We start from the raw sequence: 24,010 nt of genomic DNA, 5'->3' as shown, positions 1-24,010 counted from the left end.
TGACTATCCATTTCAATTAATGTTTTAATTTGAATGGTAAAACCTAACCGCTGAAATTAGGATTTTTTTTTTATGCTTTAAGTGACTCATCAAGGGGAAAGCTTTTATTTTTATAAAAAAAATAGTGAAAAATGAGAACATTTTACGCATACTGAACTGAGTTTCTTTCTTTGCTAAAATTTAAAAACTAACTTTCCAACTTAGGACAAGGAAACCTCACCATTTTGAAGACCTGCGCAGCTTCCCAGATGGCTTGGCACTCTGTGTGGCCAAACACAAAGCCTTCTTCGGTGGTCATTTAATCAGCCATTTTCGGCATGTATGTATGCAGTTAAGAAATATGGTATTCCAACTTTCTGTTGACTTGAAACTGGGCAAGAACTCCAAGATTTTGGGTCCTTACCAGAGGTGCTGGTAGTTTCCACACCCCAGTGCTCCCCAGGCAGGAGAGGGGCAATGCCTACTACCAGCAGCGGCTCTACAGGCAGAAATTCTCAGATAGAAAGGAAAATCCACAACTTAAATTTCTAAAAAACATTTCCTCAATTTTTTCAGCAATATTTTTTCCTTAAAAAGACACCAAAAAAACCCCAAAATGACAGCTGTACTCTGCAAGGCTGAACACATCAGCCAGCCCCCATCAATGGCCGTTGGGATGGCTCTGCAGTGCCTGGGGCAAGTTGTCCACCTACCCAAGAGTGAATTTGTGCAGTATAGTTGAGCCAATTGAACTTTTGCCTGCAGTACAAGACCTGGAGAGATCTCATCTTCACCCTCCTCTCCCTCATTCCTGGCCCTGCTGGAGCCACTCCGAACTTGCAGGGATGTGGGCTGGTTTGCTGACAGCTTGGGGAGGGGCAATCAGCCCGAGAGGAGTCTCGAACCTCTTTGCACCCAAACAGCTCACTGAGGGAGGCATTTCTCAAAGTCTGCTATGACAAAGTATCTTCTTCCCCTCCCAAAAGGTCAAGTTATGGGACCACAGCTCACGGTAAATGATCAGCAAGCTGAGCTTGCAAAGGAAAATGGGAGCACGACGAATTCTCTGTAAGGTGCACAACAGCACCTTGCATATTAAATTATACCTGTTTGCCTAATTTAATTTGATACTAGCTCTGAAAAATGGCATTTGAATGAAAGCTTTTTCTTGCCCAAATCCTAAATATTCTATCAAAGGCAGTATTAAAACAATAAATGCACCAACCTTAATTACGCCTCCCAAACCTAATCTCCAAGATCTAATTTCCACACTGCCAGGTAAAGACAACCATAAACATCATTTGTAATTCCCATTGCAATGGCCTGAAAATACAGTACCAGTAAGGCAGAAAGGCTTAGGAAGGTAGAATTAAGAAAGGGAAAGTGGTGGCTCTCTTCATGCCACCAGATCACAAGGAAGACCATTTTTTATGTAGGTTATTGCTCACACTGCAATCCTAGATAACACCAGAATATAGAAGTTACCCTAAACTGGGTGTAGAGCAGCATCCTCCAGCCCAGGGATGAGTGGGAGCCATGAGGTGATGGGAAGATGAGCAGAAGGGGTGCCATGCATCCAGCAGCACTGCAACACCCCCGCAGCAGTGGAGAAGCAAAGCCTCAGCCACTGGCAGGAAAACCATGGAGTCACCACGGCACTGTGGAGGGGATGGGCTGCCTGCTGGAGCCCTACAGCATCTACCTGCTGGCACCACATCATGTTTTCCCCTCTCCATTTTCTGGTTAACAAGGTCCCCCTCCCCACTACCAGCCAGCCAGAAGGCATGAATCACAGAGGAAGGGCAGAACCTGCACACTCATCCTTCTCTCCCTGCAAGGTCTCCCCTAGTCCAGCCAACAGAGCAGCCTTGCCGCAGCTGGCACAGACCTGCCTTCCTCATCCCTCCCACAGGATGCCTGCCACATGCCCAGGAAAAGTCTGTGCTGGCTCCCAGGGATGGGAATGAGGATCCAGGCAAGCCTCAGGGCAGAGAGCATATAGAAGAGAAAAAAACATGCAAGGAAAGTAAGAGGAAAGAAGCATCACTTCTCAGATGGAGCAGAGCATGGGGAAGGGAGAGCAAGCAGTTAGATTCTTCATGCGTTCCCAGGCCCACAGGGACCCCAGGGAGACCACTCCAGAGCTCCATACCTCACTTCGCAAGGGGACTCCAAGATGCCCTTCACTGAAAGCTCTTTCCACAGCCAGTGTGGGAGCAGTGATTTACAGCATCGTGGCAGAGCTGTGACAGTCTGATGTAATCAAATGAAAGGCCCAGAAAAGAAGTGTGAACTCAAGACCACAGAAAAACACATCGTCCCTTCAGCTTTATCACCTCCCTCTGCAAGGGCAGGACAAGCCCAGATCCACCATCTCTCTCTCTGTCTCGCCCAGCTCTTATTTCCATCTCCCACTCACCATAAAACTGCACAGATGCTTCCACTTCTTAGATGCCCACAACACGTGTGGTGCATGCTATGGTCCATACTATATCATACAGATTTAGCAATATAAAAAGGTCCTGGCCATTTTACCAAAAATTCAGCACTCTGAGATACAGACTCCTTTGCACTGATTTACTGCTATCCATCCTCAGCTCTTCCCCAGGCAGCATCAGTCAGCTTGAAACTGGTTGGTTTCAGATCCAGGGCTGCTTCCTGGATGATATAAATTGCAGGTCTTTCCACCAGAAAACTGAGCTGTGTTAAATCAAGAGCACGGCAGAGATGCTAGGGCTCACATCAGCCTAGACACACACAAACCTCACCAAAATCCCCAGCCACAACCGGCTCCAGGCAGGTACCTGGGCACCTCTCCAGGGACCGACCCCATGGGCAGCGGGCAGGATGGGCCACCAGCAAGCTCCTGCCTTCCTGGAGATCCTGCTCAGCTCTCCCAGGAACGGGGCAGCTGAATTTCCAGGGCTTTTTCATTAAGTAGCTGGGGAGTGGAAGGACCTTAGGTCACCCCTGAGACAGGGAGAGGAGTGTAACCCCTCACCTTGTGTTACTGGACAACTTTTAAATGTGACATTACCAAAAGCCTCACCAAATAAAACCACACCGGATTGTCAGCAAGAGATCTTAGCTCCATCCCCAAGGGATTGAACCTGTTTTAACCACCCCATCTTTCTGCAACCCCTTCCGCAGATTACACTCAGCACAGGCTCCCCACCGGCTTGCACCCACCAAGTGATGCTTCGCATGGGATGAATTTCCCCAGGGCCGGGAAGCAAAGGCTTCAAACGCTCTCCTCTGGCTGCTCTGCCAAGTTTCCAGAGAGGAAGAAACCAAGGGGTACCAACAGGGATGAATGAACAGAGCCCAGGCTCAGGAGCCAGCCCTCCTTTGCCATGGAGCCACCACAGCAGCACCAGACAATGAGTCTGGGAACAAGAAGGAACCATCTGATGGAAGCAGGCAGAGATGAGAGCCAGGAGGTGAGTGGGAGCCCTCAGGGCTCACAGCAAACCAGCAAAAAGCAAGGTTTCGGGAGGAAAAGAGTTACCTCCGGAGGCAAGAGGGAGAACTGCAGAAACCTGGTGAGGGTACAGACACAGCCTGTGGAACTTACATGCTCAGAGCAAAAGAAAAGGGCCAATGCTGGCCGTCAGCTTGGAATAAACCAAAAATCAACAAGTGCTGTTCCCAGCAGCTGCTCAAGAAAGGTTTTAGTTACAAGAACTGAAAACTATTTCTGATGCAGACAAGCACTGCCCAGTGCTGCCGAGCTTGCCCCAGGTATATGCTGGCCCTGGGAACTTTCATCCAACACGGACTCTCAGGGAGGATGGGCAGCTGTTTCCCAGAGGCAGGCATGACTTTCAGCAGCTTGTAGCCCCACTTGGCTGCCAGGCACAGAATGCAGCAGCTAGTCAGGGTGCCAGCTAGAGCCAATTATAACTCCACTGACCTGCCCTGGCACTAGCACACACGGGAATGCACTGGCTCATGGCTGCCAAATGCTGGAAAGCGATAAATGGGAGACATTTGGAGCGAGAAAAAATTAAGGAACCAATTTTTAACTAGGCTGAAGTGCATTGGACTGTACGTGTTCTTTGTGGAGGGAGAGAGGAAGAGAATGATGATGATCTTTGATACACTGCTAGAAAAATACCGTCTATTTCTTCTACAGATAGAAGTAGTCCTTATTTAATGGAAAGTGTTTCTTCTCTTGAGTTTGGTTATGGCAATTCACCATTTCTATACTTCTGCATATAGTGCTTAAGCTCACAGCTCTCAGTACAGTCTGGGCACAGAGGAAAAATAATCACTGGTGCTTTGTAGCAGGAACCTCACTGTAGGAAGCTGTGGGCTTTTTCTTGTCCTTGGTCACGCAAGGGCCAGTCTTTCATGGGCCAGCTGTCTAAAAGCAAGATCCTGGTGACTTATTTTTGTGGCAGGGTGAAACCACGAAGCACATTGCATACGCAACTGCACAGAATTTTGCTGAACTTCACAAACCCTGGAGAAAAAAGAAATCCCCAAAGTGTTGAAATAAGATTCCTGTTACGAAATAGCTATCGAAAGAGCCCTGTTTACAATCCCTGGACACAAAAAGACATCCATCTCCTGCAGCCGCACGGCTGAGCTGCCTTAGGGCTTTCTCATCAAAGAGGCTGCCAGGACCAAGCAAGACCCAGAAGAGGGGTGAAATCCAACTGGTGCCTCCACTTGCGTTCCTACCTGAAGGAGCCTTGTGCTGTTTGGGACACATTACTGAGCACGCCTGCCCCTTGCTTTCCACATCTGGAGAATTAAGATAACAATTACTTCACCTTTGTGAACAATGTGCCCTGCCAGGAGCCCAGCTTAAATTGCAGAGGAGGAGGAGGAAGAGTGCAGGCAGAAGATGGCAAGCACAGGGCTTGCAGTCCTGGAAACAATGCACGTGGCTCATTTTAATTTTTCAAGAGTCCAACTGCCTGAAACAGGCTGATGAGAACAATTCTTCTCTGTGTGCCAGCTAGTGCCTTCTGAGCCTGCTTTTATGTAGTATTTTATGTAGAAACAGCCTGTATTACTAAGATACTGACTTCCCCCCCCTCGCCATCTTTGTCTGGTGGCTGCAAACACACGACAGGTGAAGAACCCCCTCCAGAAGGGCTAATCTGTCTTCCACATTGAGACGACATGCACAGACCATTGCCTTTTGCCAATTTACTCATAAAAGTAGGCACCATTTCAATAGCCTATTTTTCTGTGTGTGTTACACACAAAGCTGTTGGCCTGAAGGCTGCAGGATTCTCTCCAAGATGACATCGCTCCAGGTGGGTCAAAGCTGAAAGTTTCCAGCTAAAAACCTGAAGGATTTGTTAAACATATGGACAAACGAGAGGACTGGGAAACACACTCAGTGGGTATGCAGAAAGGAGTGGGGGAGAGAGCCAGAGCCATTTTTAAGGTTGCTTAAAATTCTCAATTTTTTTGTCTCTGAATTGCACAGAAAGCACTTTTACTCCAGCCTATGTCATGTCTCCATCCTTTGGTTCAAAATTAAACCTCTGTACAGAGGAGCAGCTATGCAGCATCACCCTCTCCTACAGCAAGGGGAAAAGCCCTGGGGTAATCTGTCCCCAAGGAGGGCACCCCTGAACGGCAAATTGATTTTTAAGGGCTTGCACCTGTCTGCCAGAGGAGAAGCTACTGCTTTGGTGGTGAGAAGGCAGGACACAGCATGAACGGCAAAGCCTGCTCCAAGGGGAAGGTTTGAGATCTGGCTCCATCACAGCTCACAAGCAGCTCACTTTGCGACCCATCGGATCTGCACCCAACTGTTTGGACACAAGCCTTGCTGTCCAGGACACAAAACAAGACAGGACTGAAAAGAGACTGGCAAGGACTACTAGTTGAAGAGAGCATGGCTGCAGCCAAAAGGCAGAGGAGGCCAAGGACATGCAGCGCAACTCCTGCCCAAGGAAGGGCAGGTAATAGCAGGGAAGGTGTAAAAGGGTCGGGTGTGCGTATAAGGACATTTTAGGAGCGTAGGGAGACAACAGTGGCCCTTGGTCACATGAAGACCTCAAATGACTACTATCATGGCTGATGAACTCAAAATTACAGAGTGGGGACAAAAATTTTTCTTTTGGGGGGTCTGACAGAACGCACAAACTATAAGCCAGTATTTGTTCTCTACGCAACAGTGTCGCCCCTTACAGCCAATGATTTCAACAGGATCCCTCCAAGAGACTTGTTAACCTCCACTCGAGTGATGCATCCAACGTGATCCAACAGAGCCCTGCAGTCACTGCACGGCTCTTCCCCCACTAGCAGGGCCGGAAGCATCTCTCAGGCACTCAAGACCCCAGTCCTCTATCTCTGTCCACTGGAGACAGCCACCCACTTATCTGATTACCAAACTCCATGCCAGCTAACATTTCCAGCATACCTGCCAGCCCCAATTACTGTCCAGAATACAACTGGCATCCTTGCAAGCATCGGTCATCTTGCCTTTATTTCTTAGGAACAGCATCCATCTGCTCCCAATAGCTCACATCTGGCTGATGTGAGCCTCAGTCCTATTTGAAGGAAATTATTCCTCCAGCCAAGAGATTCATGCAGGACTGAGTTCAGTATTTGTAGTTACAAATTCAGTACAAATTATAGTTACCTGAGGTTTCAAATGTTAGAATTACAATTTAATCTAGGGTTTGTTTTTTAATAGCCATGTGATGGAAAACATTTATAGAGAAAGCGAGGAGGGGAGGTGGTAGGAGCCTGAGCACAGAGGATCTGCACAGCAAAAACACTCCTGAGCGCTGCCCAGGTCACTAAAGATCTCCTCCTGCAATGAGCAGTATACAGGAGGTGGAGATATTCCTTGACTTAAGCATTCCCTTCCCCATTTCACTGCCTGGCATGGTATGCCAAGCCTTCCTGTGAAGGCTCCAGAGCAGGAAAGGGTATGGCCTGCACGCTTACCAAGGGATGAGGGCCACCACATCATCTGCTCAAAACACTGGACCAGGACCAGGAAGAAGCAGCCTGTGCCTTGTGCTGGGACACACAAGCTGAACTGCGGAACAAATGTCAGTCACCAGACTTAGAGAGGAGGTGACAGTCTCCTGTATGACAGTGGATGGCCCATGGTATGATCAACAGAATGAAAACACGTAATTAGGCAGAAAGAGGAGGTCTTGCCACCCTTGGAAGAGAAAAGTGGTGTGGTGCCTGGAAAGGCTGCTACGGTGATGAGATGTAAACCAGGACTTTTGCAGAAGACAACCAGCCTTGGGTATCAATGACAGCCAAAGGGAAGAGCTCTCAATGTTCACAGTATTCAGACAAAACCTTGAATGCTCCCAGCTTATAATAAATAGCACAGCCTGCAGCAGTACTGCAACCATCAAGCTGGCTTTTGACATTCTCCATTCCAGTACACAGAACATGGCTGGTCTGATGCCTCTACATCCAGATGGAGGCAGAGACCAGCACTGGGCAAAGTCCAGGCTTCACCCATTTCAGCTGAGCTGGCGGTTTGCGTTTGGAGTGTCATTCTTGCCTGGGTGGGGAGGGAAGGACACTTTGCCCTCTGGTTGCAGTGGGAGCAGGCTAGCCGGCAAGTCTGTCAGTAGTAAGTGTGCATGTGTTTTACTTGGCCCTACTCCTAAAATAATTGTTTGGTCACAATGGAAGGTGACAAGCAATTCAGCTGTGGCCCCACAGGGAATATCAGGAGAAAATCCCCAACCGCTCACATGACCATGCCTGGGCTGCTCTGAACTGCAGCATCACATCAGCCCAGGGGTCAGCCCCCACCGGACCTCACTCCTGGCCCAAGAAGTTCTTCTCCTCTCTCCTACTTGGATCAAACGCCTTCCTTGTCCTCCTGCCTGGGCTTAGCAGCAAGGTCACTGACAGCAAAAGAGGGCACACCAACCTTCACACAAATGTAGCCAGAGCTGCTATAGGAAAAACAAAATCCAGCTCAGCTTCTGGCAGGAGCAGGAGAAGTGCAGCCAGAATCACTGGGAACGTAGACAGTAAAGTAACAAATATCTCTACCCAAACATGCATGTACTGTGATTGCACAAGACCATAGTATGAATAAATTTGGATGGCTTTTCACCGGATAACATGAAAGACAGATTCTTGACACAGGGATCACCTGCGACTCAAGTTTCCAATTGTTCCTCCAACACATCAAAAAGATCATCAGAAGTGGACCTGGGAAAAATATTTTTCCCTCTTACTATGTTTTCAGAAGCAGCCAATCAGTGACTTTGTGGGAGTTTTGGGGTGGGGTTTGTTTTTTTTTTTTTTAAGAACTGGAGGCATGAATAATTTCCAGTATGGAAACTTTCTGCCTAAAGAGCTAAAATTGGCATAGAATCATCCAACAGTCATATAATAAAGGCCTCCAGCAATGGCAACAGTCAGTGCTACCAAGCCTACCTAGAGCATTTTTTCCACTGTGCTAAGAGGATCTGTTTCATTCCTCGCCTCTCAATCCAATTTCCACTGTACTGCACCACAAGTTTAAAATAAGGACACCAGGAAGCATGTGCGATAAGGGGGAAGGAATGGAAAAACCACAATTTCATTCATTCTTTCAACAGAGCCAAAAAGGAGTGGGGTTTTTGTTGGTTTTTTTTGGGGGGAGTTGGTTATCTTTTTGTTGTTTGTTTGGGTTTTTTGTTTGTTCGTTTTGGTTTTTGGTTTTAAGAAAAAGCTGCAGGGAACAGGGAAGGGGGGAGATGTTTGCTTTAAACTTTTCTATCTGCATCATGATACATATATAAAGCACCTCTACCTCTAAAGGTGCTCCAGCATCAGCATGTTTTGCAGAGCCAGTTTGAATCCCTGGCTCCAGATAGACTCCAGTGACAACGCTTTCCATCTATGGGCATGCACAGCTCCAGCCAAGATGGAAGAGGAGGAAGAGAGGAAGGATGGCCAATATTTCCCTAGATGTCCTTCCCCATGAGAAGCGAGGCAGCCCAGGGAAACAGCACAGTTGGAGGCACCAGCTTATCACATATAAACCCCAAAAGACAAAAGACTCTGCCCCTCTTGCAGCAAATGATAGCATGAGCTTGGCCACCACCTTGGAGCACCAGCGAAGATGAGATGCTGCAGAGAAGGAAACACTGAGCTCCACTTCCTTCCAGCACTGGCTGCTGCCCAACAGCTGTTCCCTGTTTATTTACTTTAATATTTCCTTGGTTACACAAGCAGCTACACACAGCTTAACCCCTGCCTGCACCAGCAGCTGCCCATGCCACCCTACCTTGCCTTGCCCAGCATGATGCTGCGGGACAGCAGCATGGGGCAGGGTAACAAAACGCAGGGTCTTGCCAAAGCCAGGCTCTCACTGGCTGGCCAAGGCTTACTCAGCATGGTCACCCTCATGGCCGTGTCCACAGCTCTGCAGAAGGTGCCTTGTCAGGCCGGGGACCGAGTACCATTGACGTGAGCAGCTGTCTCGCACAATCCCAGGCTTTACAGGCTGACCTGAAGCCAGCTGACCAGCTGAACCTGGGAAACCCATTTGGATTCCCCCGGGCTTGCTTCACTGGGCAGGCCCAGATGCACTGTAATTTTAGCAGCAAATTTGTGTCTGGATGCAGTGCTTTCAGGAAAGGCATTCTCATTCCCCAGCAACCACAGCACCCTTTCAAATAAAGCATACAGTGATACTCAGGTTCATGTGAGCGGGTTGCTGGAGGCAGAGGGTGCCCTGTTCCTCTCCCAGTCCCACACACAGGCATGACATGCCAGTGACTCTTCTGGCAACTGCTGCCAGTCATAGATCACTTCATGCATTTTCCTTCCTCATCTGCACAGAGCCTGTTCCAGCAGCTCAGTTTGTGTTTTGGCTCATAAAGCTCAGCCAGACCCCTTGGCTCATCTCCACCAAGGAGGGGGTGGAAAACACCCTTTGCCTGCTCGCCCAGAACATCAGCTTCAGTTTTCTGCAACCCAGCCTGTCCCAATTGCCTTTCCAGCCTCCTCCTTCCCTCCCAGCTCCCCCACTGCACCAGGAGGTAATAGCTAAAGCGGCTGCTGTCAGCTGTCCTCTGGGCTGGCAATGCACTGCACCGCTCCGGGCAGCGGGCATTTCCACAGCACTTGCTCCCCAAAACGCCAGCCAGCAGGACGTGGACCCAGGGAATCAGTGTTTTTCAGCAGCAGCCCTGTTTTGCTGTGATAGCAGCTGAGAAAGGCATGGTATTAGCTCCACAGGAATGGAATATGGGCCTAAATTGAACAAAATCTCCCCCCAGAGCAAACAAAAAACCCCAGCAAAAACCCCACCACTTGCACAGACTTCTGTTGCAGGAATTCAAACACAACTACCCAGCCCGGCATGCACTTAGTCCAGACAGCAGAACTTTAACACTGGGGCATGCAAAAGCCCCACAGTGTCCCCACCAACGTGCAAGAGGCACTGGGGCAAAGAGTCTGGCTTTTGAGGTTGCCTTGTTCTTGCTTCTTTCAAGGATTTGTGTTTAAGTTTCCTCAGACCAAAACATTTTCTGGTAGATTACAAAAGGCATGCTTAGCATAAGGCAGAAACCACGCTTCTCAACTGACCACAGCTTTGAACCCTCTGAAGTCAAAAACCCAAGAACGGGCAAAATGCTTACCTGCAGGTCAAAGAATTTGCTGTATCGTCGGTATATGACTTCTGTGGACCCATTGGACCAGGTGACTTTGATAATGTACACCTGTAGGGAACAGAGGGAAAAAAAATCAGAGAGGAGTGACCCAACAACCCACAGCACAGCCCAAACACTGCTAAAGCTGCCAACACAACGCCCATAGCTGGGTGTCAGTCAGGGAACTTCATGGGACCGCTTAAAGTCATTTCAGCAATACTAGAAAATATCTAAGATTAAATTGTTAAGCTTCACTGCCACAACTTAACTGCCTACTAAATGCTTATTGGTAGCTGTGAACTAAGACAACACCCTATCTCTAAATAGGGGCATACATCGAAACTGCTGCACTATGTACCGCCAGCCTGGGTCCTGGGGCTGGGGCTTGCAAGAACTCAAACCCACAAGGTTCAAAACTCTATTTTTCCATAAGCAGCTCTGAAATTTTGTTTACTTAAATTTGCTGAGGTGCAAATTACCCTCCCATTCCTTAAAATGCTACACAATCAATCCTAGTAATTGCAGGTTATTCACAGACCATATGACCAGGCTGTTACTGGTGATGAATGCAAAAAAAAAAACCCAACACAGTTTTTATTCTTCTATGAAAGACAACAAACAAATAACAGAATTGGGCAATTACTTAACTAATGTCCTTGCTTGTTGCTCACAGAAACCAAAGATGACCCTTGTCAAGATGCCAGCATTAACACTCAAGTGATGCAAACCTCAGCCTTCGCTAATTGATAAGAGTGACTAAGCAGAACAAGGGCATATTCATTTTTACTTCTAACTCTCTTGTCCTGCTTATTTCCACCACAAATTCAAGTATTGATTCACTGAAGCAGGAACAAAACATTCAGAAGTTCAGATGAATGGACCTGCTATAACTCCAGTAAACATAATGAAGTATAAAGGCTCTAAGGATGCTGATGTTTTGGTATTTAAAACAGAATCCCTGAAGAGTTTCACAAGATCTCCCACAGAGATACACATTTTTCCAGATGCTGGAATATGACCAACATGGCAGCCCAATATCCAAATTCAAACACCAGGAGACTCAAATGGATAGCACAATGCTAAGTTATGTGAGCTCAAACCTACTTGACCTCTATACTAAAAATCTAACCGAAAGGTTACTCTGCTGCTCAGAGGGCTGATGCAGCATGACCTACCAAGATGAGGAGACTCCTGAGGAACTACAAACTCTTCCCAGTGGGATCACTTCCAAATTAAGATGGGAAAAGAGGCAGCAAGATGAAGCAAGTTCTTACTGCCAAAATAAAGAACTTCAGTACCTTCAACCCAGCAATTCAATGACCACTTTTCTTAAACTAGATGATCAGCCCAAATACAGCTGTGACTGCGTTGCTGACTTGCAGTGAGCTGGCTGGGTGTCACAAGCACCACGATCCTCTCCCAGACAAAATCCAAATCACTTGGTGTCACCTCACAGGCCTTATTCAGCTAACCACAATCCTCCTCTTTCATTCACAAATTCTTTTTTTTTTTTTTTGAGCTGAAGGACCTCCACTTTCAGCATATTAACACAAGGAAGACAGAGGACTCCTGCAAGACAACATCTGTAGCAGCTGTGGTGACCTGGATGGACCATGATTTGCTACAAGGAAGGCCCCGACACTGTGCTTACTTATCACCAAACATGGCTTGAGAAGTACTCTGCATTGGGTCAGCTACAATACCCATTCTAGAACATGCTTCTAGACCTCAAGGGGTCAGGGACAACTTGGCTGACCACAGTTTGTAATGAAAACTGGTCAAGTTGTATGATGTGGCCTCTGAATTATCTGACAGCATCTGTACAGTCACCACCATACCATCAGCAAACTAAGTGTTAACTTGATGTTAAGAAAGTGTCCAAGCTGCCTTTACCCTCACCCCAGGACTTGCCGGCAGGCCAGCATGAGCTCATTTTGGTTGGAAGCTCAGCTGATATCCCAGCTTTCTTACCAGTCTACAGCACTTTACGGAGTTATATCACTCCTGGCTGCCTGCCCGGAGAAAGCCTTCCACTGGGGCAGGAGGAAGAGCCAACTTTTCTTCATAGTTTATTCCTATCCTGCCTTTATTTGGAGTCAACAGCTTATTAGACTGGGATTTTAATCAGGATGTGGACTTGCCCAAGCCAAAATGAATTCAGAGTTCTTAAGGGTAATAAAGCCATGAGATTGGAGGGTATACCACACTTTATTATACCCTTTGCAATTGAGGGAAGGAGCATTTCTCCCAACTGATGAGCTCACTCCTATTTTGCTGAAGCGCAGATCTCCCTGGAGCCTGGATAGCAGTTTCTTGTACATCCCATTTGAACAGCAGAAAGGTCTCCAGGAGTATCTCCTCCCCTACGTGTGGAAAGCGGAAAAGATGGGGAAGCCCAAAGAAACAGGAGCTCCTCAGTATCAATAAAAACACTGTCTCAGAAAAGCTGGCTTCCTCCCTCCTTGTGAATATCCCTCATCCGTCACTGTGATGGCCCCATCCCACCAGGGTATTCTGTTAGCCAAAACTATCACAGATCTTGGTCTCTGCCAATACCTCTAACAGAGTCCCTGCTGTCCCAGGGACAAAAAAGACACCAGAAAGCATAACTTGGGCACTCTCCTCAACCGACAACAAAAGTGCAGATTTTGAAAGGTATCAACAGTGCAGTCACCCACCCAGTGATGTTTTTCACAGGGACTGGAGATGATGAGGCACCAAGCTACCACAAGCACCCACACATCCTTTTCTCAGGTGCTTTTGGGAGACACTTTCAATGATCAAAACAGTTTTGAAAACATCGCACTTGGTCTGAGGTTTCCCCTCCAGCCCTAGCACTGCACCATGTCCTGCCAGGAGTACCCACCGTGGAGCAGCAGCCCAAACAAGCCCTGTTTTGTCCCAGTAAGAGCCACCCCATCACCCTGCAGAGAGGCTGCTCCAAGGATGAGCTTCTTCCCAGCCCAGCTGTGCAGGCGAGGGCATGTGGAAACAGTTATTTCGCGGGTCTTCTCCAGCTCCGATTTCTACAGTCCTTCAAAGAAATAACAGAGAAACCACCAGCAGGCCCCTTTCCATGGAAAGAGTGAGGGGATCTCCTGGGGCTGCAGCTGGCACTGCCTCAGGGACGTACACCCACAGGGAACACTGCTAGGAATAGGAGGGCTGCCACTGCTGCTCAGATCCTGCTCTGCTGTTTCCTCAAGGGGTGGAGAAAGCCAAGCAGATGGCAGGAAGGCAGTGGGCAGCTAGATCCAGGACAGGGGCTCTGCAACCCCATCACATGGGATGGGCCCATCGCCAAAACTAACAGGCAGAGCTATCTAAATATTTACAGCCCTTCCTGGGCCAGCAGCGGGGTCTGCACTGTGGAGGGAACTAGCTGACTCGGTGAAACCTGGGAACCAGCTGCTCCCCTCCCTCCAGAAAGGATGCCTTACCCTGCCCCACTCTCAGCCCAAAAGCCTCCATCCCTTGCTCCGCTCCAGTCTACGCTGGCTCCAGCCTATGTTGCTGCACACGTGTCACCCTGCAGCTAGGTCTGATGCTTGAAGGAAATGGGCCAAGCAGAGCTTTGGAACAGGCAGAAATCACTGGGGCTCAGCCCCGCTTAGCTTCATTTCAGCCACAGGTCAGGGTCACATAGCTGAAATTCATGCCATGCTTCCGAAATCTTTGAGACACAGCTCATGGCATTTGTCCTACTAGAACATGGTGCAGAGGGGTACAGAGCTTTCAGGGTGTCTCAAATGCACTCAAAATTCTGCTTTGGGATTAAGAAAGCCTCATGCGTGTACCCTCAGCCCCCCCATCACTCCTCTCCTAGCCACCAGCTCCCCTGCCCTCATGCTGTGAAACCACAGGCCCACACTGTGGCAAGCTGAGATATGGAGCAGGAGAAGTTCCCGGCAGGGCAACCTTGCCAGAGCTGCAGCAAAGACCAAAGTGAGGAAACAGGACCTGCCCTCCACTTCCCCTGGGGGGCTTTTCACAGAGGGTGCAGAGGCCCTGGGACAGTTTTGGAGGTACAGGTGGTTGTTTAATGTCAGAGGAGAGGAGCAAACACTCCCAGTGCTCCTGTCCCTTGGAGGACAAAAGTGGATCAGATCCTTCACAGAAAACGTAAACCTGCAAGTGCAAAAGGCTGAACTCTGACAGACACTGAGGATTTGGCTCCCAAACTCCCTGGGTTCCCCAAACTGCATACATTTCAAGTAATTGGCCACATACCAACCACTTAAAAATTACTGATCAAGTTGTTTACCATCAGGACCTCCATCACCCAGGATTCTCCTTGGTCACATTTGAAAGCAAGTGCCCTAAACAGAAATATAAAGATGGAAAAAAGGCCCCAAGGATCTCTCAGCCCACCGTGCTGGGCATCATGAGCTCAGTCCCCACAGCCTCCCTGCTGCCACTCTCCCCTCCCCAGCATCTCCGGAGAAGCAGCTCAGAGAGAGAACAGGCCAGCAGAAAGCAGGACTGAAAACCTTCATAAGGGAGCCATCAAAAAATGACAGGTTGCTAGAAGAAATGCAAATGGCACCTGCCCAACTGTAACAGAGCTGTCAATCAGCTTGCATGGCAGCAAGGGCTCTGCAGCCCTGGGGGAAACATGCAGGCAATCCGCAGCAGGTGAATGCCAGAGGGAGATCCAGGACATCCCTCCCAGGCAGAACAGCATCCCGGGCAGGGCACAAGCTCCCATGTCAGGCATCACCAGAAGAGCAGGGAGGCTGAAGGAGCCAGCTCAGACACATATTCAGAGCGGTTGGAGTCACAGGGACTAAAGCACGAGAACAGAGGGGATGCGAAGCCAGCACAAATTATCTCTATCTGAAAGGGCAGCCAGAGATTTAATTCTTTTTTTTTTTTTTTTCCTTTTCCCCTGAAGAAAACATTGAAGAAATGAAGTAGCAAGCATAAGCCCTGGAAGCTGTCAGACCCCAAGGTATTTTTCCAGGGACTGATAAAGAGCCTCAGTGCTGCAGATAGCAACGGCTCCTGGTGACTTCCACCTCTCAAAGGGACTGAGGACTCTGGAGTCCTTCACAAGCCCTCAGTCTTGCACCCTCCCCAAGAGGCATGCTGTCCCATACAACAATGTGGCTAGAAAGAGATGATTCAAGCGGCTGACTTGAGGCAGTGGAATTAAGATTATAATAATAATAATTTTTAAAACCTAACAGAAACAGTTTCCCGTTCTTGAAACATGAGGCCATGTGACCTCCCAGAACAATCACTTCTGGACTCCTTGCATAAACACACTATGGACATGCACAAAACACAACCTGGGAAGCAGCCTGGACTGATTAAATTCTAGTAGGAAAAAGGCAGACTGAAGTTGCAGGAAAACCTAGAGCTACAGTTTTGGCCTCTTTCCTCCCACAGGAGGAATATTCCCAAGTTTTCCAAGGACACTTGCAAGGCATCCTGGCTGGGGGCAGGTGGGGTATACACAAAGCCCACAAGTAAGGCTTTGGGGAGGGCAGCTGCTGGCTGGACTGTGAGCTTTCTGCATGGACCCAGCACACAGCTGAATGAGGCAGCAAGTCCACCCCAAGCTCAGCACCATCCAACTACACCAGCTCCAGCCCAGGAGCAACACACCCATACTGACACAGCCCTGCAAACCAACAACCCGCCAGCAGCCCTCCCTGGGTGGCTCTGCAGCAACCCCTGAGCTTCCCCAGCCCCAAAGCATCCCCGTGCTCAGAGCTCCCACACACTGAGACCCTCCTGTTTCCACACCAGCGGCACATGAACGACAGCAGGGCAGAAAGCAATGCCACAGTAACTCAGAACCTCCATGGGCTGCAGGGACACATAGCACTGCTGATGCACCACTGATGGGCATCAGTACGTCCCCAGCCACTCAGCAGAGCTCAGACAGCAAAGCCAGACATAACAGCCTCCAGCAGAGGCAGAGCTGTTTCCAATGGGTTTGAGCCTGTGTGGTCTCGGGTCCAGGGAGACTACGTACAATAAACCTCTCTGTGGAAAACTCCGCATATTTAAAGCATCTTTCACCAGCAAATGGGAAAAAGCATCCGTCTCTCTCCTCCACCCGCACTCCCCACCAACCCCGAAACACTAAGCGATGCAAGAACCTTGTCCCTAGGCTTCAGCCACTGCAATGAGAAAGGAACGCCGAGAAATTCAAAGGGGCAGCGAAACCAAAGCAGCAGAGGGATTAAGCCAAACCAGAGCAGGGTTTAATATAGAAAAGGGAGTGGGAAATTGTAAGAGGAAAAGAAAAAGAAGGAGGGAGGTGGCTGGAAACAAAGAAAGTTCTTGGCGGTGAGCTGCTGTGCTTGGCCCCTCTCCATCAGCCTTCATCGCCACAGGCACGCAGAGCTGGGGAGGGGAACGTGGGGCTCTTGTGCCATGGGACACTGAAGCTCGGAGTGGGAGAGTGAAAGACAGCCTGCTGCTCCATCCTTGGACACCTTGTCATGCCCTCGCTCCTGCTCTGCGGACAGGAAGAGTCAGGAGAAGGGTTGTGCCAGTTCAGATGGCACTGGGAAAGGCATGGACAAGCAATCCCAGCGGTAACTGCAGGGCATCAGGGATGCTGCTGTGGACCCTCTGATCTAGCAGAGGAGAGAGGCAGAAGCAACAAGTCAGAGCTGCAGGGAGGAGCTGGGTAACAGGGATGGAAGCAGCATGAGGACAGGCATATCCTCATGGCTGCGGCAAATAACCCAAGCTAATCTGCCCACGCACCCAGGACTACAAAGCAGCCACCTCCCCTCGCTCTGATTCATCCCTTTGACTGTACCCTCCCTAAAACCCCAGGGAGTGACAGCTCTTCCCGCTCTGCTGTTGTACAGCTTGCCAGGGCACAGCGCTGTTTGAGCACACAGCCAAAGCTGCTGGGATGAAAAGCACACGTGCGTGGTTACACCAAGCACAATCCACAGAGTCCCGCTCAGCTACAGCATAGACCCTTCAGCCATACAACATACAGACCCACTTGTTTGCTCTGAGTCACACTGAAGGTCAAACATATGGATTCATTTGTTTCCTGTTTCCCACTGCTACGTGAAACAGTGAGAAGACAGAGATACCCTCCAAAGCAAAGCTGCAAGGGATCAAGGTCACCAGACCTCCGAGTGGGCAGAGACAATGGACAGCCCCCACACCAAAGTTCACTGCTGGAATTGTGTACGAGCACCAGCTTTCCACACAGAGCTGCATCCGCCTCAGTGGCCATGTGCCAGGCAAGATTTGGCCCTTGCACTGAACTGCGACATTCATGGTTTTCAACAGCCTTAAGTTAACACGACTAGGGAAGAAAAACAAAGGAGAGTTTGCATTTGAGTGTTGGTTTTCATCTACAAAGCCAACAGTGCTCCCTTAAGCCCCAATTCTCTTGAGAGGTGGGGGACAAAAAGGATTGATTGGCTCTGTAATGCTGTGCAGCAGAGCAGGGCCAGGCACAAGGGTGGGTCCAATTTTCTACCAGCTACAGGCTCCACACACCCTGCCTGTAGCCTGCCTTAAGCAGGAGAGTGTCAGCCAGCTGATGGGAAACAGGATGAGATACAGCAGAACTGCAGGATACGACAGCAAAACACTGCTAAGGATGCTGAGAAAGCCCTCAAACCTCTGGGGGCCACCGATGCTCAGAAACTCTTAGCCATGGCACAGACTCCAGCTTCCTAGGTTCAGCCTTACTTCATACATTCTGGTTTCACTTTTGCTTTCTTTCATTCCTAGTTTAATTAACAGCCCCTGGATGGATTTCACACTATTGATTTTAACATCCAGTTCCCTTGGTCTAAATGCACCTAGCTCCTTTGGTTCCCCACAGGATATTCCCACCATACCAAGAGCACGGTCATGCTCCCCAGAGTGCATGGCATGGCGGGGGTCATCCTCCAACGCCCTTCTTAAGCCAAGCAACCAGCATGATTCACAATGGCAGAAATAACGCAGCTGTACAAGCCGATAACTCCACCAAGTCCCCATAGAGCTCTGCTTCAGCTGGGCAAGTCAGGAACAGGGGGACCATGACACACAGGTCCATGGGACGCATATTCTTCAGAAGATATCTTCTGCTCCATACGTACAAGGCACCAAAGAATGACTGAATCTGCAGATCAGCAGCCCTCCTCCTCCTCTTGCCATTCAAGCACTCTTCTCTGAAAGCTCCATAATAAATTCCAGATAAGCAATGGGGTTGGGTTGAACAATGAATGAAACCATGAACAGCCTCACCACAACAAGGAACAGGAGCAGAAAAGACACCTACCATCACATCACAAATTCCACATCAAAAACATTACACATTTATTTTTTGAATATGTTTTTCCAACAAGCTTGTTTTCAAATACCTATAGATGCTGTCATCTAGGCACCAGATTCCAACATGCACTGTTAATTACTTCTGCAAGACAGCTGCTACAAGTGAGGTTGTTCAATATTCATGGGTATTCACCTTTCTTAAAGTTTGCAATCCTGTTAACTGAGCTTGCAAAATAAATGTATGCTGCACACTTTGTTTAAATTTCCCTTTTTCAAAGTGATACGTGTGTGAACAGAGGCCAGGAAAGGAAGTCCTGCAAGACCATAGTCCAGATTTTCCAATAAACTAACACAATCAAAGAGTATGCTGCTTGCTCTTTCCTGTCAGATGTGTACATCTATATATATTTTTGGTTTGTGCTCTGGAGCACAAATGATTAAAATAATTAAATTATTAAATTTAATTAAATTAAATAATGATTAAATTTAATGAAATTAAATTATTAAAAAATAATTTAAAACTATATGAACTATGGAAGTGTTCTTGGGGGACAGTGTAGTAGAAATGAAGATGCAATTCAATGACATTGTTATTAACACATAAAACAAAACACACAGATCGCAGCTGTATTAAAACAAAAGGTCTTGAAGCCTGCCTAAGCGCAAAAAACCAGCCAAAATCTAGATTTAGTAGGGAAAAGCTTTATTTTAGGGACTTCTACTAGCGAATAACAAACATAAAACTATAAAAAGATCCTGGATGAAGCCCTTTAAGGGAAAATTTAGTCCATTTCAACTATGGTTTTTGAGTCTTTTCTGAATAAACATTCATTTAGCAGAATTTGAGACTTGGCCAGACCATAGAAATGACAGTCTGCTACTCTGTCACCCAGAATGACTATTTTTATACTTTGCTCTTGGGCTTTGCCTTTTCAGATTTGCAGTATGGCCCTGGAGCCCTCGCCAGAAGCACCCTGAGGGGCATGAGCTGTAATGACTTAATATAGGATTGCATGGGAAACTCTCCAGCCACTGCTTCAAAGATGGGAGTCCCCTTCTTCACTTGGATGGTAAGCTGCTGAGATCCAGAGCTCTGTTGTTCCCTCTCGACAGGATCAGAGCAGTGCATCCTGCAATGAACACCTGCAAAAGGACCATTTCTTGCTGCCCCTTCCAGGTACTGTTCATGAAAAAAGCTTAAAGAAAAAAGTGGCACAAGTGCAGGTGAAGCAGCTGGGGTTAGCAGCCCAGGAGAGGTGCCACTGCCATATAGCGTGGTACACTTTCACAGCCAGCAGAGCAAATTCAAGGCCCCTATCACACGGAACAAGAAGCTTGGTTATCCTTCAGCTCCTGGCCCTTCCATATGTGTGAGCAGAGTTGGTTTGACAAGGATGGCAGCAGACGTGTCAATCTTGCACCATGCCAACACCACGAACACAAAAACCTTCCAGGAGCACAAGGCTGACTGCAAGAAGAAAAGCATGGAAGGGGAGAGCACCCCCTGCAAATTGCAGCTTAGCCAGACCCCTGCAAGTGGTGCTTGCTGCAGTACCCACCGAAGGGTTTCACAGCTCACTAGGGAGAAGAGCAATCAAGAGGCTGTTCCCACTTCCCCTATCCACCAAGTGGCTTTAAACATGCCTGGGCTTCCTTTGAACAACGCACCCAGCTCCTCCCTCCCTCAGATCAAGTACTGGGCTGTCACTAGGGTAAGGAGAATGGGCAGGAGATGGGACAACTGCACTGTTGCCCCAGTGTATCCTTCCAGGGGATCACAGCCACCAGACACACTGCGAGACAGAGCAAGACAGCAGCACACCAGACTGACACTCTCTTGCACCAGGATTTGAGCCAATGCCATTCATGGGTACAAACACATTCAAGGGCATGGGGCTGCATTCAGGTCCCCAGTTAAAGCCCAACAGCCCCCCAGTTGGGGGGAATATTGTGTATGTTGCTTCAAATCTGAGCTGCAAAAAAACCACAAGTTTTTGTCTCAGACAACATAACTCTTTCTGTGCCAATTACTAAGGTGATGGGTGAACTATGCTGGCCTGAACAGAGCTGGCCTTTCCTACAGCCGCCCCCGAGTGGGTGTCAATAAGGACTTTGAAACACTGGTTTGATCTCACTTCTCTGGGAAACTGGAATTCATTACTTTCTGCTGTGGCCTCAATACAGCCAACACAACTACACCTTTGTCCAGCAAAGAAAAGCCTCTCGCTGATGCAGAGAGCAGCCCGAGCCCAAGCCGTACAGGTCACTTGCCAGTCAGGCCAGCACAGAGGCAATGGGAAGAAGACCCGGCATGCTCCTCCAGCCTCCCTGGGGACAGCAAGCAGCTGGCCCAGGGGATGGAGAGCACATTTATGCTCATCAATGAGAAGCCAGAGAGCAAAGGTTTAACACATATGCTTTGTGGCTGACATGGATTTGCAGTGTGCCAGCAGATATGGTCGGTCTAAAGATGATTCAGCTGTGATTTGCTGCCCCTCCTCTCCCTCTCTTTGCAGAAGGAGGATAAAAAGAAAGAAAAGAAGGTTTTGATTCCATATAATTAACTGGCTTTGTGAATCTGCCCAGTTCCTATCGATCTCCTCAAACAAGGCAAGGACTCACGTTCACTCCAGCGCTGCCCTGGGGAGGCTGCTGCCTGCCCCTCCCTGGGCTCAGCCCTGCTGCAAGCTGCGCTGGCTTGCACTGCTGGGTTTAGGTCCAAGACAAGTACAGGGAAAGGCTAGAGGCAGAGGACTCAAGCCATCAGTTGAGGAGGGAGCAGGCAGCTGAGCTGCACAGCTGGCTGTTACAAGCTGTGTGCAGCCACCTTCTCCCACCACCCTGGGAGTTTCTGCTCTGGTGTTCCCACCCAGCTACCCTGCCATCCATCCCTTTTCAGAACACACCTCTGTCCCAGATTTCCAGCCTCACAGGGGTTATTTGTGCTATGCCCAGCTCCACCTGCCTCACCCCTGGGGGTGGAGGGTGAGCAGGGACAGTACCCAAACCAGGTCGTGTCCCATCCTTGGGGTGCATGTCCCAGCTGTCGGGATACAGGACTGGATGGGTGTGAGAAGCCCCCAGTCCCGGCAGGGGAATGGAAAGGCCCAGAGGGGAGAGCAGAGGAGCAGCCGCAGGCAACCCCATCCAAGCCCTGTTACAGGACCTGACAGTGGTGCAACTGATCCGCCAAGACAAAGACAAGTGTACACAGCTCAGCAAACCTCCTCACGTACATGCTCCTCCAGATCAGATGCATAACCCAGCTATGACGAGTAAGTCTGGGATGAACACAGCAGGAAAAGGGGCACGTCTGGAGCTGGGGTCAGGCTCAGCCAGGGCTGATAAAGCCGCAGGCAGGGCAGGAGAGGAAGAAATGGTGATAAGGGGTTGAGCAGCGGCAGCCACATCACATCCTGGATGAGCGGAGAGGGTAACAACCCCCTTTACCCTCCCTTCCATCGTGGCTAGAGCTGGCCCACCCTCCGCTTTCCTCCAGCTGTTGCTCACTGCCACAAACTAGCCGGGGTCACCTGAAGAAGCTCCTAATCTCCCAGAGCCTGGCTCCAACGACATGACACACTCCAGCCAGAGTGAACACCACATCCTCACAACTCAAATGCGCCACGAACAGTGTGTCACTGGGTCACCCCGGTCTAAGGCGAACAGGGTGGGGGAAATATTTTGGTCTTTGTTTTACACTTATTGCCAGGATTCACCCACAAGGCCTCTGCGGATGCCTGGAAGCACACCAAAGTTTAAGTAATAAAAAAAAAAAAAAAAAAAAGGAAAAACCCAACCCCTTCAAAAACACACAAACCCACAATAGTTTGGAAGATGCCCTGGAACATACAAGAACGTGCTCATGCAGAAGGGGTGCAGAAGGGGTGCGGAGGACACAAGGGGAGCACCCGACAAGGACAACAGCACTGTTCTAGGTGCAGAAGGAAGGAGCCAAGTGGTGCCTTGCCCCGGGACTCCGCAGCCAACAGGTTTCAGAGACCCTCTGCCAAACGCTGCCTCCTCGCTGAAGCAGAGGCACTTATCGGTGGCCACCGGAGATGCCCTCTCCTCCCGGGTGCGTGCTGCCCTACGAGCCCCTCCAGCGAAATCCCGCCCGCAGCACTCCACGGGCACCTCCCGGCGCTCCCCCGGCGGGCCCCGCACAGGGTCACCACCGGCGTTGCGATGCCCCTGCCCGCCTACCCCGGCAGTAGGTGGGAGGGAGCGGGGGGGAGGCAGCGCGTCCCCCCGCCGGGGAAGAGCAGCGGGTGAGCCCCACGGGAGACGCCGGGGGTGGAAGCAGCAGCCTCAGCAGCGCTGCCCCCCTCCTCCCGCCCACCCCGGGGCTCCGCGGCCGCTGCCAACCGCCGGGGCCGCCGTGGGGGAGCCGAGCCGCCCGCGCCCGGCCTTTGTTTGCCCGTGGCCGGGCGCGGCGGAGCGGGGCGCCCCGAGCCGAGCCGCGCCACTCACATAGTGCTTGTTGGGGATGCGCCTCTTCTGCACGTCCAGCACCTTCACCTCCGCGATGCTCCGCCTGGGCATGCCTCCGCCTCTGCCTCTGCCCCTCGCAGCCCGGCGCCAGCGGCGAAGCGGGGAGCAGCGGCGGCGCTGGGAGAGGCACTGGCGCACGGAGCCAGGACCGGAGCCTGCAGCGCCGCGCCGAGCCCAGCCGAGCCGAGCCCAGCCGCCCGCCCGCTGCCGAGGGCGGGAGGCGGCCCCGGCCCGTCCCGGCCTATCCCGGCCGGCGGGGCGGCCCCGCCACAGCCCGCTTAAAGGGGCGACCGGCGCCGCCCGCCCCACGCGAGGCTGCTGGCAGGGTGGGTAGGACCCCGCGGACCCCCCACCCCGAGGGATGGAGCGGGAAGGCGACTCGGCTGTGTCTCCGGGGGAGCAGAGTTTTTCGGAGGGTGCAGCTGGCTGTTTGCCCTTCGCAGGGAGGTGGCTGCGGGGCTGGAGGGGGCCGGGCTTGCCCGGCACGGTGGGCCTGTGCGTGAGCCACATCACCAAGTTTTGATTCTTCTCCCTGCTCTTGTCCCATAACAACAGCTCCCAAGGCAGTGCTGACATGGTCACCAAAAGCCACATCCCCGGAGAATCCGGGAAATTAATTGAGCCTGAAAAAACAGCTTTTTTTGGCTGTATGGTCAGATCACCAGAACTGCCTTATCGAGGACAAC

General features: G+C 50.1%; 1 protein-coding gene across 3 annotated transcripts in view; it reads right to left on the bottom strand.

Moving 5' to 3' along the window:
* The window catches only part of SH3PXD2B (SH3 and PX domains 2B), an 82,436-nt gene extending 58,720 nt beyond the window's left edge, over window positions 1–23,716 (bottom strand). The window contains exons 1-2 of one of the 3 annotated variants that reach the window (XM_075102420.1): window positions 23,304–23,716; window positions 10,569–10,649 (exon numbers count right to left, since the gene is read on the bottom strand). In XM_075102420.1, coding sequence (XP_074958521.1) covers window positions 10,569–10,649; window positions 23,304–23,375 — 153 coding nt within the window. In that variant the 5' untranslated portion in view covers window positions 23,376–23,716. Of the gene's footprint in view, window positions 1–10,568; window positions 10,650–23,303 lie in introns of those variants that run through there. The other 2 variants (XM_075102419.1, XM_075102421.1) reach the window with 2 other exon arrangements.
* Between the last annotated feature and the right edge of the window lie 294 nt (window positions 23,717–24,010).

This window comes from Phalacrocorax aristotelis, chromosome 8 (assembly GCF_949628215.1).
Source record: "Phalacrocorax aristotelis chromosome 8, bGulAri2.1, whole genome shotgun sequence".
Classification (NCBI taxonomy): Eukaryota; Metazoa; Chordata; class Aves; order Suliformes; family Phalacrocoracidae; genus Phalacrocorax; species Phalacrocorax aristotelis.
Note: the sequence above shows the minus strand (reverse complement) of the source record. Positions and strands in the feature narration are given on the sequence as shown.